The sequence below is a fragment of the Stylophora pistillata genome, chromosome 5 (assembly GCF_964205215.1).
Source record: "Stylophora pistillata chromosome 5, jaStyPist1.2, whole genome shotgun sequence".
NCBI lineage: Eukaryota > Metazoa > Cnidaria > Anthozoa > Scleractinia > Pocilloporidae > Stylophora > Stylophora pistillata.
The window spans coordinates 22,216,689-22,234,119 of record NC_142523.1 but is presented as its reverse complement, the minus strand read 5'-3'; the positions used below and the strand labels follow the sequence as shown (position 1 = coordinate 22,234,119).

Below are 17,431 nucleotides of genomic sequence, written 5' to 3'. Positions count from 1 at the left end.
AATGTTCAAATTCTATTTTAAGAAGCAGTTTTAAAATTTCTGTCTTCATCAAGGAACAGAAGGATGAAGTGTCTCTTACGAAATATTTTCGCCTATCCAGAAAGAAAATAAGTACAAAAATAACTTAATATATATGGTTGAAATATTAATCTTCCAAAAATCCTATCTAAAAGCTTAAATGTTATATTCAAATAGATTATACTTGTCTTCAAAAGCTCTCTTAAAAAGGACATTTTCAAGCCTTTTTTTTAACGATTCTTAAGCGGACTATTCAAACTTGCGTGACATCCAATCCTATCGTAGGCACAATATCCAGATGTCACACATCAAATCGTTGAGCATGGCCTCATAAAATGCGTCACAGCTTTTATGTAGCGTGACACTGTTTGAAATGTGACATAATTAAAATCACATTTGTGTAACATCAACATAATCTTGACACTCAAAGGCTTCTGTGAGTGGTCTAATCTCTTAATTTTCTTAATTTAGCATCAGAAGAACTTCAGTTTAAAACTCCTATGCTTGGAAATATATATATATCTAATGAAACAAATTTCTAGGAACAAGTACGGATGTTCAACCTCCATCTCCATCTGAAAAACAAAAAAAGAAAAAATGGAACCGTGTGTAACCTTTATCAAATCAAAACTATGGAAAAATTTAAGGATCTTCTAAACCTAGAGTATTGGCCCGTGAAAATGTTTTGACGTTGTTCAATGTCGGATGAGAGTGAAATTGGGCAGACCATGGTGCGCTAAAATTATGTGGTAGTTACAGTCATGTGAAGCCTGGGGACAAGGATTCGGAAGCTCCGAACATGTCTCACAGGGATTCAACGGGAACCGTGGGTCGGCGGGGTCTGGGATTGACATAAAAATTGAGAATCTATTTAACAATTATTCCACGAGCGTGCGTTGGATATGAGATGATAGATAGCCAACGAGGCGCGTAGCGCCGAGTTGGCTATAATCATCCCATATCCAACAAGCGCGAGAGGAACAATTGTTTTATTAAAAACGTTAAATTAAATTATTAAATTTTATTAAATTTTTAGCTCCCTTTTGATTTTAAGCTGACACGTACGTTTACCATATTTGTAGATTATGGTATATTGGCTGATATACCATAATGGCTATGCCAATAAAAAGTCTTGAATTGCATTATCCAATGATCCAGTTTTTAATAATTTCGATTATTTAAATTTGTTTAGTGCACATCAAAGAAATGGAAATCTTTTTCTCACCTTCGGACAATTCTATCATTAAGCCTCCATAATTTTGATGGCTACAAAATCCACAGCGACCGCCGCATTTACCTATAATTCGACGTCGATCCTGTTCAACAACAAAAAATAAATTATACTTCGATTGAACACATAGTTACAACAATCATTGAGTAACTTCGTGAAAAAGAAATGATAAGGTTCCTAGAAATAAAAAAGGTACAAGGGAAATAAAAAAAGACAAGTTCTTGGCGACTTGGAAAAATCGCTATAAAGAAATGTAGAACTCTAGCGGTAGAGCGCGTAAAAGAAGTTTGAATTTTTTTTAGTGACATCGGCGACACTCTCGCCTGCGGTTCGTATGGCACTGTTTTGTTCTTAGTTCATTTTGACGCCATCTGAGATCTACATCTGAACAGACAAACAGACAGATAGAAACTATTTGTAAAGTTTACTCACCGGGAATCTGTAGATAATTTGCGAATAAGCCTGGCCAGTAGAACCCCACATTACTTTAGAAGTCAGTCTAATACCAGTGCCTTGTAAATTAATACTAAAACGACCCTGAAAAATATCAGGAAAATAGTCCAGTTTACAGTTGCGTGCTTGGTAACCAAGCCTTTGCGCAGGAGTGAGGCCTAGGATGTACTTGTTACGATACAAACATTGCTGCTTTTCAAACGCAAATTACTTTGTTTTCGTGTTAACTAGATACCAGTCTCTATCCCAACTAGGTCACCTTCAGCCTCACTCCAAATCAAAGGCTTGGCAGCTAAGTACACAACTGTAAAATGGCCTATCAACTTCAATGACTCAATAAAGATAGCCATGAGAACAAGATTCTTAGATGAGTAGCCTGTTAAAAGCAAGCGAATTTTGATACAGTTTTGATTGGGCTAAAGAACTGGCGCTGTTCTCTAAACCAATCAGGTAAGCGTAAAGGTAAGCCGATCACGATTAGGTATCCCACGTTTTAGGATGTTTATACGTATTTGCTACGGAATCTCATTGGCTTATTGTGATAGATACCTTTGTTCCAATCAGCTAACCTGCTAGCAAGCCCTCACTGATAGCGTTTCGGCGCGAGCGTTTCTTCGCCCGCGGGAATGTAGAGGGTCTTGAGCAACGCGAGCAGGGGAGAGGTCTTGTAAAGGGCCTAGCGACAATAATTAGTTACCAGATCCCCGGCAAACCTCTCCCCGACTGGTCTCAAATCCTCTCGCGAGCTGAGAAACACGAGCACTGCCGCAGGGTTATTATGGCTGTCCTTTTAACAAGCATTCTAGGTTTCCTATCTTTTGACAACGATTATTAGCTTTCCATTTCAGTTCTTCTCACCTGTGGACAATTTCCCTGAGCGCTATAACAGTCTCCTGCTGTGCCATAAGAAGGTGGATTCAAACCTGTTACTGCTGCAAATTGCTTGTCGTCAGCTGTGGTTAGGATCAAATGATAATGATAATAAAAAATGTTGTAAGAGGCGGGGAAATCAACAAAAATTTGGGGAATATGCGCTTAGTACTTTAAAAGAGAGGAGAAAAACTACATTCATCCTTTCTTGTTTGCAAATTCCATACAGTTTAAATACATCTGGAAAATTCTACTGGAAGCGACGTTTCATTCGTCGAAAATTTTGTACTCAGTTTCATGGTTCTTCTAACTATTGGCATTCCAATTTTCACCAGCTCTTAAATATCAACATAATGTTAAGTGCAAGTCCTTAGAAGGTAGTTGGTGGCGAAGTAACTCCAAGTTGTTGGCGACACAACCAAACTTAGGGGTGACGGAACTTGGGGCGACCGTGCAAGGGAGCAACGTCGCCTGTTAGCCCCTCAAATACGTGGGAATTTGATGTCACTTACCAATAATCCTCATGGCAGACAAGTCCACTCTAAGCTTAGAGAAGTAGGAACCTCCAGACATGTTATGATCTTCATCTTCACAATCACAGGCATCAAAATGAGAGCCATTTGTTGGACACTTTCTAGGATCACGTAGCCTGCAGAAGGAACTATTACAATCAACCTGAACGAACCTTTGTTTGGAAGTATATTTCGTGGCTGGTTTGTTGCAAGCAAAATAATTCTCATGTATAGGACAATGCTTTACTTTGTAAAAATAACTTTGAAAATGCGGTTTGGTCACTTTTTTGGCAAAAAAAAAAAAAACGCCCATGTGGACGACACAGACTACGGGCCTAAAACAGTTCAGACGACATCAAAAAGCCCTTTATGATCAATCAAGATGGAATAGTGCGACAGCCTCTATCATATTTCAGAGTTCAAATGGATGTTTTCCCTTCAATTCCCGGATTGAGACCAACATCTGTGATTTACATCCTTCCCTTTAGTGGAAGTGCAGCATTAATAGGCAAGGCAAAAAACGATTAAATCTCTTCGAAAGAGAAAATGACGTTACCTTTTTGGATGTATTTCAGCGAAGTTATCGGAGGGTCCAGTTAACAGTGAAATGTACTCTTTAGGCTCCTTTGACATCATTGCATGGCAATAGACCTGAACAGAACAGCAGCAAATTAAGTTTAATTTTGAAAGATTATGGAAACTTCTCTCAAGCATCAAAGCTAAACAAGCTGTTTGAAATCCATTTTCTGAGATTTCAGAAACAAAATGTAATAAGCTTTATCAAGCAGGTGTAGAACCATTGTTTTGTGGAATCTGGGCGAGGATTTTGTACTCCAGTTGTACGAAGAAATGAAACCATCTGTTACAGTTTTTAACGGGGTTGAGTTTCTAAAGAAACCGCGGTGCTACATCGCTTGGGCATCACTCGGATTTTTCAACGCTTCGGCCAGTCAACCTTTGAGCTCTTGGCGTTGGTGTTTACCTTGGTTTTTGGTTCTTCGATACTTAATTGAAAAGCGCTCTATTGAATAAATCTCTGTTTCCCTTATCTAGTCTGAGGCTTGCTTCAGAAAATTGGAATTTGCGCTCGGTTACTTACGTTAAGTTCCTTCCCTTGAACACTTAAAGTCTGTTCACCATCCAGTTGCACTCCAGCGTTCAACTGAATATCCTTACAGCTCGCTGGCGGACCTGTGAAAATTTATCATTAAGTTGAAAATTAGGGCACTTTCATAAGTAGTATCTGAAACAGCGGTTTACATAACGTTTCCCATGCGCAGCGGCTGAAGCTGAGGTCGGCTGTGTCCGCAAGAGGGGCGTAAGGCGAAATCCAAACCAATCTCAAGCCAAAGGTCATTTTGGCTCCTTGTCAGCGGTATGGTTATTATTCTGCGAACATAATGCTGACAAAAAGCCAAAATGACCCTGGGCTCGAGATTGAACCCAATCACGAGAGTCTACTCGCAGGCTCAACAGACGGTGGTAAGAAGTCTTATGAGCGGCGGTAGACCGCTGACCGGCTTTTTATTGTCACATCAAAGAGATATCACATCCACTTACATCAAAGGTAACCATCATAAGGGGCAAAAGCTGCGAAAAGAAACTCTGGTTACTTACAAGGTTTCATAGAACATGGTCGAGTGGTTTCTGGTTTGGGTGTTGTAGGCGATGAGCATTTCGAATCCCTGAGTTGAGATCCGTCTCTGGATGAACAAATGACAGTTCTGCTCATGTTTCCGCGGCCACAGCTGACGTTGCACTGCAAGAAAATTTAGAGTGGGTTCTAATTTTTGCTACGAGCTATTCTAAGTTAGACAAAGTTTAACTAAGTTAAGCAAAAGTTAGACCATTTAACATTAGTTTACTTACTTTACGCCACACTCCCACACTCCAGAACCGAGAGTCACAACGTCCCAAGCTACAGAGCCGCCACGAGGGAGGCCTTGTTCTTTCGTCACATTGCATATCTGAAGACTGGGTTCTACCATATTTTGCAACACAGTCCACTTTTCTGGTCTGGTGACCGCGTCCACACGTTTGGGTGCACTGTGGGCACAAGAATGGATGGCTTCAGTTTATTGAAATTTAAAGTGAAAAATCAATTATAAAACGTAATTAAATTTATTTCTATGAATAAATAAATAAATAATAAAATGAATAATAAATAATAACATAAATAATATAATAATAAAATAAATAATAAATAATTAAATAAATAGTTTAGCAATGGACATTTCACTGGGTGGCTCTTCTTGTCCACTGTTTCCAGATCGAATTGGAATTTGGAATGTTAGTTTTTCTATATGAAGATATGCTATGTCGAGTATGCATGCCAATGGCCACGAAACAAAAGTAAGTGATATCGTTTGTACACGTAAAATGGCTTAACCACGAGAGTTTATTCTGATTTGTGAAGCTAAAACGAGTTTTGCTTCTTCCTTCGAATGGCATGCCAGCCCATCGCAGGTTGAAACTTTAGAATTTCGTCAATTTTTAAAATCTCAGACAGTTCGCTGTTAGCCCCTGAAAATTCTGTTTTAAGAGCGGCACGGTGAGAATTACGTGTCTTGTTTAAGAACAGTTTCAAAACGTAACGAGCTCATTAATCAGTCCACGCTAGTCCCTAAAACAAAACTAGTTATAATAGAACGTGTAAAAGGATTCACCTGCGACCAATCTCCGGCTTTCCATACGGGTAGACACTTCGTTTCAAAGCAGTAGGAAACAGTTTTAGGTTTGGCTGAGAAACTGCATAGTTCATTACTAACTTGTCCTATCGATGAGTCGACGCACCAAGTATTACGGAACTTTCTCCCGTACCCACACAAGGTAGAACACTAGGAGTGTAAACAAAGCAAGGCGTTCTACAGATATTCAAATGGTACGTGAAAACCAATCTACTAGCAGCTATTTCCGGTGGCTACTGGTGTAGTTTATAAAAATTCTTTTTATAAACTACACCATAGAAAAAGAAGACCATAGAAAAAGAAGGCTAACACATTCTAACACAGACGTTGAGCATGGCTCTTTGTCAAACCTGAAACGCGAGGATCGTTTTTAGGACCTGAATTCTCATTGGATAGATAAAATTTCTTTGGACATTGTTTATTCGCTTTAAAGTAGTGCTCATTTCTACGTGTAGGGGCGAGCATTGACATGAAAATTCATGAGCTGTATTATCATCTAGAACTGTTTAACATACTATACGACGTGCTTCTAAGTGTTAAGTCTGCAAATAACCCTAAGTGTGTGCCAGTTGAAATGTGCGTGAGATAAGATTGAATTGGTACCATTGCATACCCTACTCCAGCCAGAAACCTGCCAGCGGTACAGCGTGGGAAGACATGCCCCTTTGTTACAAGGCTGCATTTCTGTTGGCCGCCTCTTCCTATCACAAAACATGTCTCCTTTGTACTCCAGCGCGTGAAGACATCTAATGTAACGTCTTCTCGTACCCTCTCCGCACGTTTGTGAACACTGTTAGAATAAATGTAAATGACAATTGAAAAACTGTAATTTAACTGCTCTTTAGAGATTTAACCATTTGGTCTCTGACACACACTCTCAAATAGTTGACATGTTAGGCGTTCTACAAGAGGGTAAGGCGCATGCGCTGGAGAGAATGAAAAAGCGAGACGAGCAAACACAAAAACTCGCTCGAGTTCTCGCGCACTACTTCTCGTTCACACAAGCGATTTCTCGCTCTCACATTTCAGTCAAAATTTATCGGGCGCGACTAAATGGAGAGGAAACTAAATTGCTCTCTGAGGTGAAAATATCAAAAGAGGCGTAGCTACCTCGCTCCATAGTCCGCTTTCCCATTCACCACAGCGTCGTCGCTTGTTACAAGATCGGTGTGTTCGAGGTTTATGTTCGTCCGCACAAAACTCCTCGGCAATTTTTTCCCCGTTTTTAGTGCCACACCAAACATCACGGGATTTCTTACCAATTCCACAGTAGACTGAGCACTAGTAAAAACAAAGAAAAGAAAAAGAAAGGTGAGACTACTTTAACAAATATAGTCTCTTGTACAGGAGAATCCTTGATGGGGCGCTACGAGCTATTTTAAAAACAAAAAATACTTAACATGGAGCCAGTCAGTTTACGATAGCAATAAGCAAACTGCCTTAAGAATGGGAAAATTTAAGTAACTAAGTCACAACTGGTTCTAGTTTACACATGATTGGTTGAAAGGCTATCGCGGGTCACGATATTCTAGTCCTCCCTGCGCGACTCGGGCAATTTCAGCAACTTCCGAAAACAAGCGTGATATTAATCCTTAATTTTACTCGGCCCCATGCGATTACCTATACAAACCTCCCCCAATATCATGTAGGATGTTCTCTTACCTTGCCCCAAGCGCCTTTGCGCCATTTGGCGTCAGGGATGCATTCTCTCAGTTTACAGTCGTCTTGGACCATTGGCTTCGACTCCAATGTGCAAGCGGAGTCCTCCAATTTGCGTTGCTGTTCCATTGAAAAACATTCAACGTTTCTTTTCCTGATTCCCTTCCCACATTTGCGAGAGCACTGCAAAATTATCATTAAAAATTCTTAAATTCTTAAAGAAGCAACTTGCCAATTATGAAGACGAAGGAATTGTATTGCAAAGTGGATCTAAGTTTGGATAAAACCTTAATGTGTGAGTATTCCGATGAGAGCTACTGTTTATATGTCACACTATCAAACGTGATGGAAACATTCTAGTCCCTGACTGAAACCCTAATGTGGCACTCTTTATGCAAGTTTCACATTACTGAGAAATAATTCAACGGTATGGTTTTCATTTTTATTTTTACCTTCGACACTCTGCAAATCATACATTTATTAGGTTTCCTTTATCTTCATATTTTCTTAAGTATGTAGCTCTCTTATTGCAACTCTTACCTCGCCCCAGTCTCCCATGCGCCAGTCAGCATCCGTTGGGGCGCATTCTCTGATCTTGCAGACTTGAGTTGAAGGCGGCCTCGAAGTCATGTCACAAGCTGCCTCGTCATTCAATACGCGATAAAGTTCCATAGAAAAACAGCCTACATATCGTCTCCTTAGCCCTTCTCCACATGTGCGGGAACACTGCAAAAACATGGACCACATTATTAGGTTTTTTAACGTGTTTTCGTTGATTTTAAAAAACAATTCTTTGATTGATCGATATTACAACTCCTTAAAGCCACTTTAATTTGTCGAATCAAAACTACTACTTTTAGCCTTTGAAGAAAAAATGAATCTTCCTATACTGGTTACTTGTCAAAAATTAACAAAAGTGGGGGACACCGAGCGAGGTTTTAAATTACACGTACAAACACTTAAAGCTTAACTCATGGATGTTTCAAGGAGGCTGTAGTGTTTCTATGACAAAAGAGGACAGACACTTAGACCATATTTCGTCTAAAAAATGATGATAGATAACAAAGGTATAATTGCAACTTCTTCAAAAATAACTGGACTATTTGATAAACTTTTCAAACGATTAAGTGTGATTGTATAAATCCATCGATCAAAAAGAAAACTAGCGAAATGGGTCGTCAGGTAACTTACACGCGTCCATCTTCCAGTGTTCCATCTTGGACACCGCCCAAGCTTACATGGAACTTTCGATTCTGGTTTAGTTCTTTCGTCACACGTTGCTTTCACTCCGCTGACACATTCTACCCGTCTTTGTTTATATCCGTTTTCACAAGTCACCGAACACTGTAAAACAAATTATATTTCAGAAAGGTGGCACAGATTTTGGAGGAATTTGTGTAACACCTTTCAGAAGTAGCGACAGAAAAAGGTTTACTCTAAAAGTTTATTCAAATCAGATGAAGGTTTCTTTTAAGTAAACAGCAGGCAAAATTGAAGGTCCTCTAGTACACAAAACTACCAGTACATTTCTCACTTTCGACAATGATAGATCTTAAAAGAGATGTAATAAAGATAACCATACTACCTCAGACCATTCTCCTGTTTTCCAGTGTGGGCACTGTCCCAAGTTACAGCGGGCTCTGTTGGTCGGTTTGGCCTCAGGGTCGCAAGTATTCGGTCCCCCGTCGCATTCGACCACACGCTCTTTGAATCCCTCCCCACAAGAAGTAGAACACTGCAATGAAAAGAAAATATATTTTTTTCCTTTTTTCAGTCTTATGGGTATATAATCGATGCAATATTTGAAGACAAGTAAACTCTAAATACTCCAAACTGACCGACAAAAAAGTATCCTGTCATCACAACAATTTTCGTCGTCAGACAGGCGGTAAAATGACCCCATAGGTCTGGAGGGGTGGGTGTGCCATTGTAAATAGTCAATGGACTTACTTGTGACCATTCCGCTACTTTCCACTGTGGACAAGCACCAGGGTTGCAACTCGTATAGGTCTGCGGTCTAGTCGCAGGGTTGCATTTCTTTGATCCTGCACTACACTTAACATTGCGCTTTTTACGTCCTTCGCCACAAGTTACTGAACACTACAGAGCAAGAAAAAAGAGATCGATCAATTACAAGATTACTATTGTATTTTCCCAGCAACTCTGATTCGATATTCTGGGCGTTGGAGATAACCACGGTAAAATTACAGTCTCTGACAAAAATTAAACGCTCCAAGGACGCGAAGATGTTAAGGGTACATTGCCAGGCGTTAACGTTCAAATTTTTTCACCGTGAAACATTTACACCACTCAGGATCCAGGGGCACATCCTAAGCTAGGGAGGTCAAGTGTCACTTAACAGGGATATCAACATAAGTCCATACCCGTAGACCTGGCTTAGGAGTGAGATATCCAGGATAAAAAAACAACAGTGATGAAATGATGCACTGAGGAGTTTGAGATGTCCAGGTCAAAATCAGAGTGATGCACTAGCACAAGTCAACACCCCAGGGCACAGTTTGAAATAAACAGGGTAAAGCTACAGTTTTGATAAAACAAGTTCACACCATACTCAATTACTCACCAGACCCCACTTCCCTGTCTGCCACTCGGGACATTCGCCCAAAACACATCTTGCTGCTGTTACTGGTTTCTTTCTTGGTTCACATGCGACGTCCGATCTGCTGCACTTAACCATGCGTTGTTTCGAACCGCTTCCACAAGTGACCGAGCACTAGATATGGATCGTTAAAAAAAACTTATTACTTCTGATGTGCAAGTATTCAAAGTTCGTGCGATTTAAGAAATGCTGCAATTTCATTGGCTGATGCGAGAGCACTAATGATCTAAATTGCGTGAATTTCAATTTTTTCATAAGTCCTCGCTGTCTCACCCCAAACCTCCCATTTTCATAAACGAAAAGATTAAAGACTAATATATCTAACGTCAACTAAACACAGTTTTGATTGTCGAACGGAGTAATAATTCTTGAATTACCTGCTTATCAGTTGAACAGCACACGCATGCAAGTGGCTCAATCACTCTCAAAATTCTCTAACCCTATATATAGAATTCTTTGTCAATTATAAACTTCGAGCGAATCCAATAACAAAGTATTTTCTTTAGTTTCACGATGTCGCCACTTGCGATGCAAATAGCGACGTTTCGATTGCATACCGCCAGTCTTAAGTGATGGGGTCGACTACATACGCGCCACTTTACGAAGCATCATGCTCCACTCTGATTGGTTGGTTTTCGACACCTATAATTGGAGTATTCTATAGTGAGCGGACGGATTGGAGTGAGGAAGACATTGGCCCTACCTGGCTCCATTCAGCTGCTAGCCATTCAGGACAAGCCCCAATGTTACACTGAGAAATAGCTTCAGGTTTGTTGCTAGCATCGCACTTATTCCTTCCTCCACTGCATGACACTGAACGCCTTTTGTTACCATCGCCACAGGTGACGGAGCACTGAAAGACAAGAGTACCACGATTGAGAAGTCATTTATATTTAACCGAGTGGTTTTGAGCACTGAAACTCCAGCTCGTCATGATTACGTGTTCGGATGGTTTTCCAACTCAGAATACTCAAAGCGGAACAAAGCCACACTGTAAAAAGTCCTTTTCGATAAGGGGCTAAAGTCCAGACTCCGTGAACAAAGATGTAATAAACGTGTCGAATTGAATGCAACATTTCACTGTGAATAGAGACGTCGATGAGTCTTTGACTCTAACCAAAAAACACGCGACAAACTTGTGATAACGAGAACAAAAATCCAAAAAATTAACTGTGCTAAGAACGTGTCCACGAAAATGTTCCCATCAACCTCAAAGTCAAGTTGAAGGTTTCTCAACGCGATGGACTCATTGATCAGATCACATGCGTCCTACATGAATACAAAGAACTTGCCGAGGGGGTAGGTAAAGAGAGAGTTGAAGTTCGAAATAAATTCACAAAAGCTTAAGAAAGTTTCAGCACAAGCCACATATCATGCCCCCAAGACATAATTTAGATAAAAAAAAAATGGTCACTAACCCGACTCCATTGTCCTGTCTGCCATTTTGGACATTCAGCAAGATCGCAGTTCATCGTTGTTATGGGTTTCTTGTCTGAATCACATGTTACATCAGCTCTGCTGCATTGGACCGTGCGCTGTTTGACGCCACTTCCACAAGTAACTGAACACTTTAAGGAATATTAAACTCTGTAAGCGTAATTTTCAAGTAATTCTAAAAGCCACGAGGGTGTAGAAAACCCAAGCCTCCCTCTTCACCAATCAGATGAAAGAATTACACCACTCTTAACTCTGTAGCACATCTTTTCCCGTGTATGGAACCGTTGACATGAGGTTAATCAAATCCTTGTCGGTTCCTTGTGGCGCCGGGTTAATTTGATTCTGAGTAATGATTGAAGACTAAAGAAGCTCTTGTTTATTGGGAAAATTCTCCATGTAACCAACATAGTAAACGTATAGAGAACAGTAAGGAAAACTTGCAAACTGATATCTGGGTGTAGAGAGTTAATCAGTTGTGATTGTGAGCTGGGAGCAGATGATGACAGAGAAATTCCTACCTCACTCCATTGGCTCACTCTCCATTCAGGACAAGCTCCAAGGTTACAACGAGTAAAAGCTTCTGGTTTGTTCTTTTGATCGCACTTGTTTAATCCTCCACTGCATGACAAGGATCGCCTTTTGTTGCCATCTCCGCAGCTGACGGAACACTGCAAGATAAAGAAAACAACAACATGAGACAACTTCACAATGCATGATAAATTGCCATCTGGATGCAAAAGTAATATTTCTAACTTTCACGAGCATTGTGAGACCTTCCATAGCGCAATTCTTTCAAATGGTATCTGAGATTGCATTGGTCTTACTTCAAAACAATTGTCGGTTGTTAGGCATAACTTCATCATCTTCTCAAACAATAAGATGGGCTATAAAATTAACAAATGGTAAACACCACACCGTACACTATTGAGTTATGGATGCACGCGGGAGGTTGCTAAACACGAAAGAAGCGTAAGAGTCGCTCGAGGCGATAGCCGAGAGCGACTCTAGCTTCTTGAGTGCTTAGCAAACCTCCCAAGTGCATCCATAACTCAATAGTGTACGCTGTGGTGTTTACCATTTGTTTTATAACACAACATTGATACATTGTAGCTAAAGAGTTCCCTTTTATTTAACAAATCTTACGCGACCAGAAAAAACAAGCGCGCGCGGGAAAATAGTCTTTGCATTTGCTCACGTCAGCAGCGTACACCCATGGGCAAATGGGGGACGCTAAATTGACCAATCAGAGCGCGCGCTTTACTTTGGTTATGTTATAAAAGTTGTTACGATTTCGTCACTTCCGGTTCCTCCCGTCTAGGGAAATTTGATTTCTTTTGCTTTGAGTTCATAGTGCATTCTTGTGATATTTAACTTTGTTTTGATTGGTTACGCTGGTTCCGGACCCCCATCTAACGCAGTCAAACTTGAGCAATTTTCTTGCAATGACCCTACAACGCACCTGGGTCCATTGTCCAACTTTCCACACGGGACATGGTCCCAAGTTACACCGCGATGTATCCTGTGGTTTGGTTTGAAGGTCACACTGGACGTCTTGTCGACTGCATTGAACCTTGCGTTGTCTTGAACCATCACCACAAGTAAGAGAACACTAAAGAAAAATAAAGATTATCTATTTTTTTAATTGTTAATCACAGCTCGTGCATCCTGAAAAACGTGAGCCAAACTCCTACGCTTCAGTGTGACCTTCGAGGAGTCAGTAAAATGCGATCTAGTCAAAGACTATTAGCTACTTATGTACTTATTAGCAACTTATATACTTATTAGCAACTTATGTACTTATTAGCAGTGTATTGTTTTCCAATTTACTGTAATCTAGTCTCCTGTTAATTTCTGTAACCTTTTAAGTACTTCTTTATTTTGTAGTTTATAATAACATAGCTGTTACTAGTTGCCGTAGACATTGTGCTCTTCTTATATTAATGTTTACTTAGTATTCATAAATAACTCTAACTATTTTAGACTTCCTTCATATCTAATAATTCCTTTTCTTTTTTTTTTCTTGTGTGTGTGTGTGTGTGTGTGCATTTGTGCTTCAATCTTCTTGCTGACCTGTATTTTAATTTTATTTAATGCTGATGTTAACTAGCTGTCTGGTTCCGCTAGCCCCTATGGTTATTCCAGGCTGCTAGTACTCCAATTTTATTTCTAATAATTTATTTTGTAACTTTTTTGCTTAGAGCAAGTATGAATGCGAGTACAAATAAAGATTATCCCTTATCATCAAATGCAATTTATCACAGTTTTCTCCTTCTTCAATCATTTTTGCTGCGTTCTCAATGATGCTTACTTCTTTAGTGTATATCTACCTTAGGAAACTATTTCGAAACGGTTGCCTTTCAGATGACGATTATTCTTGACAACACCCTTAACCCCTTTCCATTCCACGCCCACCCCGCCCCGCCTCCCCTCCCCTCCCCTCCCCTCCCCTGAAATACCCAAATATATACGACACAGATCTTCCCTACCCTAATGGCACTTAAGGAGTCACACATAAATGAGTTTAAGCGAATACGTCCGAAGAATGGCGAATTCCTTCTGAACGATTCAAAAACATGTTCGTGATTCCCGTTTCATTTTCTGATGGGTAAGTTGTGAGGAGGTTTCTGTTCAAGACAGCTTCCACCCTTAGATCTTGCGCAGTGGATGTCCTCTAATTGACATGAACTACATTCTTCTCACCTGGGTCCATTCGCTAGTAATCCACACAGGACAAGAACCAAGATTACAGCTGGCTGTGGCCTGTGGTTTAGTTTTAACGTTACATTGATTTCTTTCTCCTGTGCACTCGACGGTACGACTTTTTTTGCCATTTCCACAGGAAACAGAACACTGCAAAGCAGGACAGTACAATTTGTCATTAAAGAGATTTAGCACCGCGTTTACGTGAAACGGCAAACGTCAGCTTGTCTTTCACGTTTTACGTAAAATAGCGAGGTCACGTGGTCACTCTTGCCGTTCACGTTTCACGTAGACGCGGTGCTAAATTCCTCTTTTTTTCTTGAAGAAGGACTAATTGACCCGGAATGGTAAAGAATGACTCCTTGAAAATTATTTTTTTCGAATAATCCTCTCAGTACTTTTTTCTGTCTACCTCCCCTCCCCCTCCATGATTCTCTATTCCAAGGAGAGTGATATGCTCAGAAATACCAAAAAGACACAAGTGTTCACCTGACTCCACGGACCAAATTTCCATTCGGGGCAATCTCCAAGGTTACAGCTTGTCTTGGCTTCAGGTTCAGTTCTTGCATCACACTTGCCACTTCCTCCACTGCATTCAACTGAACGTTCTTTTACTCCAGTTCCGCAAGACACTGAACACTGTGACAGTTAGATAAAAATTTTATTTAAACGAGGAAAGAATCTGGCATTACATTGGTTGTATCACCTTTACCAGGTTTGTTTAGAAAACTTGCAACATCCTTAGTACCAATCAGATGCAAAACTAAAACCAATGGCGACTCGGTCTCTCTCGATTTCTCTTCGCAAGGCGCGGTTATATAATTGTACTATGGCTTGTTATTGTTCCTTAGTGCTCGTGAGCCATTGCAATTACTTTGGGTTTGGTTTTCAGGTCGCGTTCGATTTAGTGTCCTAAAAACAAAAGAAGTAAAGTCAAGCCAATCACAAGAAAAAAAAATATCCCATGGATGTAATCATAATTCCAAGTGGAGAAAATCAAACATTTCAAGCGCGGGAAAACGTGGACACGTATCGGTGTTTGTTCTAAATCATATTGGTTGAAGGATGGCGCGAGTTTTGTGAACCAATCAGAGATCGGAATAAAATAAAACCAATGTAATCCCACATCCCTTTCGACAACCAATGAGAAACTGCTCTTGAACGTTGACACTTAATCGAGAAACACTTAAACGTCGTACTCTTTGGAAAAACCTGTGTTAGGATCCTCTCTCATAACTACTTTTTGACGGCAACGGCAGTTCCGAAAACCCACAAAGATATACCGACGAGTACAAAGTGCATTTGGGATTCACCCAAAAAACGAGGACATTCCTAAAAACTCACTCGAAGAATGTAAATCGGATATAAAGCAAATTTTTCAAATTCCTTTCTTTCTCTGTATTTACCTGGCTCCAGTCACCAATTTTCCACTCAGGACACGCCTGAAGGTTACAGTATTTTACCGTCTTTGGTTTTCTTTCCTTGTCGCATTTTTTTGTTGCTATGCTGCAATAAACATTGCGTTCCCTTTTCCCAGTTCCACAGGACACTGAGCACTGTAAAAGGGTAAGAATTGTTCTTTAGAACCCGTTTAACTGTATTGAAGTTTGTTATTAAAATAAATCAAGTTACACTTTTAAAGGACTAAGTTTTTTCTCCGTCGCAAGCGAGAGTCAAAAACAAACGCAAGCTCCCTAGACTTGAATGTTAGTCTCCCCTTGGGGAACAGAGATTATTTCTTCTTGGTCTTGTGCCCTGAGAAAATGACAAATCTTTCTTCAATTCGACGACCAAGCTGAAAATTTACCATCTATGGTAAACGTGTTTACTATTACACTTTTCGCTTCCCTGAAATTGTCTGAAACAAAGTTTGGTTCGAAAATTTGTAACCCATGGACAAATAAGAACTTCAATATTACGTTACCGGACTCCATGCACCAAATCGCCAAACAGGACAAGCACCAAGACTACAGCTGGTTGTGGCAAGTGGTTTGCTTCTCGTGTTACATTTCCCTTCCCCTCCACTACATGTAACTGTGCGACTCTTCAAGCCTTTTCCGCAAGAAACTGAACACTGCAATAAAAAAAATTCATTTCTTACTTCTGGTATTTTTTACCGGAACTGGGCGCACTTGTGTCAGTTCGAGAACCGAACTGACCTTTCTTGCAGGCAGATATTTTGTTTAATCTTCTGCTCATGAAGAAACATTTCAACTCGCTCACTAAGGTGCGAGTTCTTCTCGTCCATCTTCTTGTGCATGCGGAAATTATTTGTTCAGTCTCCGAGTAAATAGGGCGTAATCTTTAAAAATTTCATGCAAGAGAGGATGTTTCATGTGATAAATCGTGCATTTCAGAACATCCTACCAAAGCCTCGGTCGCAAGACCGATATCTTAGTACTCTGCTTGGAAACCAGTTTTCTCTTTAAAAAAAAAACACTGGAATTCTTTTAAAGGAAACAATGGTGAGCATTTCGTCTTCAACCCCACTAACCCTAATAGTGACTAACATTTAATTTGTCCTTACGATATAACCTCTAAAGCAAACATTAAGGTCACGACAATATAGGAAATGATCACCAACTAGAGAAGCTCTTGATTGTTAAACAAATTCTCCTAGTCGGCACGCTAGGACGGAAGTGTATAGAGAACAGTATGGAGAGCATGCATGCTGATGTTAGGGTGTATCAAGTTGGCCTGGGATCATTTGGAGATGGCATCAGAAAGTTGGCTGAATTTCCATACCGTTTCCCAGTCTCCCGCCTGCCATACAGGACAGGGTCCCATGTTGCATTGCGCGTAGATGTCTGGTTGGTTTCTGTAGTCACATAGTCGTATAGTGCCTCCAACACATTCCACTTTACGGAATTTCCAGCCTCGGCCACAAGTTACAGAGCACTGGAAATAAGACACGAAAATTAATTTTCCTTCAAGGGATTCCTGGATGTAAAGGATGCGACGTTTTCAATGCTTTCTTGCAAGCTTTTGCTGTCTTTATGTCTTTGTGTAGATAAAAGTACGGTAGCGGAGGTTTCGAGAGGTTTCCCATCCTCTCCCCTCCCCCCCTTCCATTGCAAAAAACAAAACAAAAAATTAGGTGATCCGTCCATGAAGCAAAACCTCAGAAAAACAGCAACGACGAATGAAACTAACAACAAACAACAACAGCCACCAACATCGCAAAACAATAACAACAACAACAGCACCATCAAAACAAAAAAAACCAGTAACAACAGCGAAAACT

General features: G+C 40.3%; 1 protein-coding gene across 6 annotated transcripts in view; it reads right to left on the bottom strand.

The window, feature by feature from the left end:
- Nucleotides 1-17,431, bottom strand: part of LOC111333801 (A disintegrin and metalloproteinase with thrombospondin motifs 9) — a 69,100-nt gene that overhangs the window by 1,119 nt on the left and 50,550 nt on the right. For all 6 annotated transcript variants that reach the window (XM_088759924.1, XM_088759923.1, XM_088759922.1 and 3 more), the window contains 27 exons: nt 16,933-17,085; nt 16,112-16,261; nt 15,594-15,743; nt 14,677-14,826; nt 14,188-14,337; nt 12,947-13,096; nt 12,006-12,155; nt 11,469-11,618; nt 10,754-10,903; nt 10,015-10,164; nt 9,381-9,530; nt 9,016-9,165; nt 8,622-8,774; nt 7,971-8,156; nt 7,434-7,613; nt 6,882-7,052; nt 6,385-6,561; nt 5,751-5,921; nt 4,954-5,130; nt 4,702-4,843; nt 4,184-4,275; nt 3,641-3,735; nt 3,085-3,221; nt 2,561-2,655; nt 1,682-1,786; nt 1,244-1,334; nt 1-593 (listed from right to left, as the gene is read on the bottom strand). The exon at nt 1-593 is cut by the window's left edge and continues 1,119 nt beyond it. In XM_088759924.1, coding sequence (XP_088616050.1) covers nt 577-593; nt 1,244-1,334; nt 1,682-1,786; nt 2,561-2,655; nt 3,085-3,221; nt 3,641-3,735; nt 4,184-4,275; nt 4,702-4,843; nt 4,954-5,130; nt 5,751-5,921; nt 6,385-6,561; nt 6,882-7,052; nt 7,434-7,613; nt 7,971-8,156; nt 8,622-8,774; nt 9,016-9,165; nt 9,381-9,530; nt 10,015-10,164; nt 10,754-10,903; nt 11,469-11,618; nt 12,006-12,155; nt 12,947-13,096; nt 14,188-14,337; nt 14,677-14,826; nt 15,594-15,743; nt 16,112-16,261; nt 16,933-17,085 — 3,792 coding nt within the window. In that variant the 3' untranslated portion in view covers nt 1-576. The remainder of the gene's footprint in view (nt 594-1,243; nt 1,335-1,681; nt 1,787-2,560; nt 2,656-3,084; nt 3,222-3,640; nt 3,736-4,183; nt 4,276-4,701; nt 4,844-4,953; nt 5,131-5,750; nt 5,922-6,384; nt 6,562-6,881; nt 7,053-7,433; nt 7,614-7,970; nt 8,157-8,621; nt 8,775-9,015; nt 9,166-9,380; nt 9,531-10,014; nt 10,165-10,753; nt 10,904-11,468; nt 11,619-12,005; nt 12,156-12,946; nt 13,097-14,187; nt 14,338-14,676; nt 14,827-15,593; nt 15,744-16,111; nt 16,262-16,932; nt 17,086-17,431) is intronic.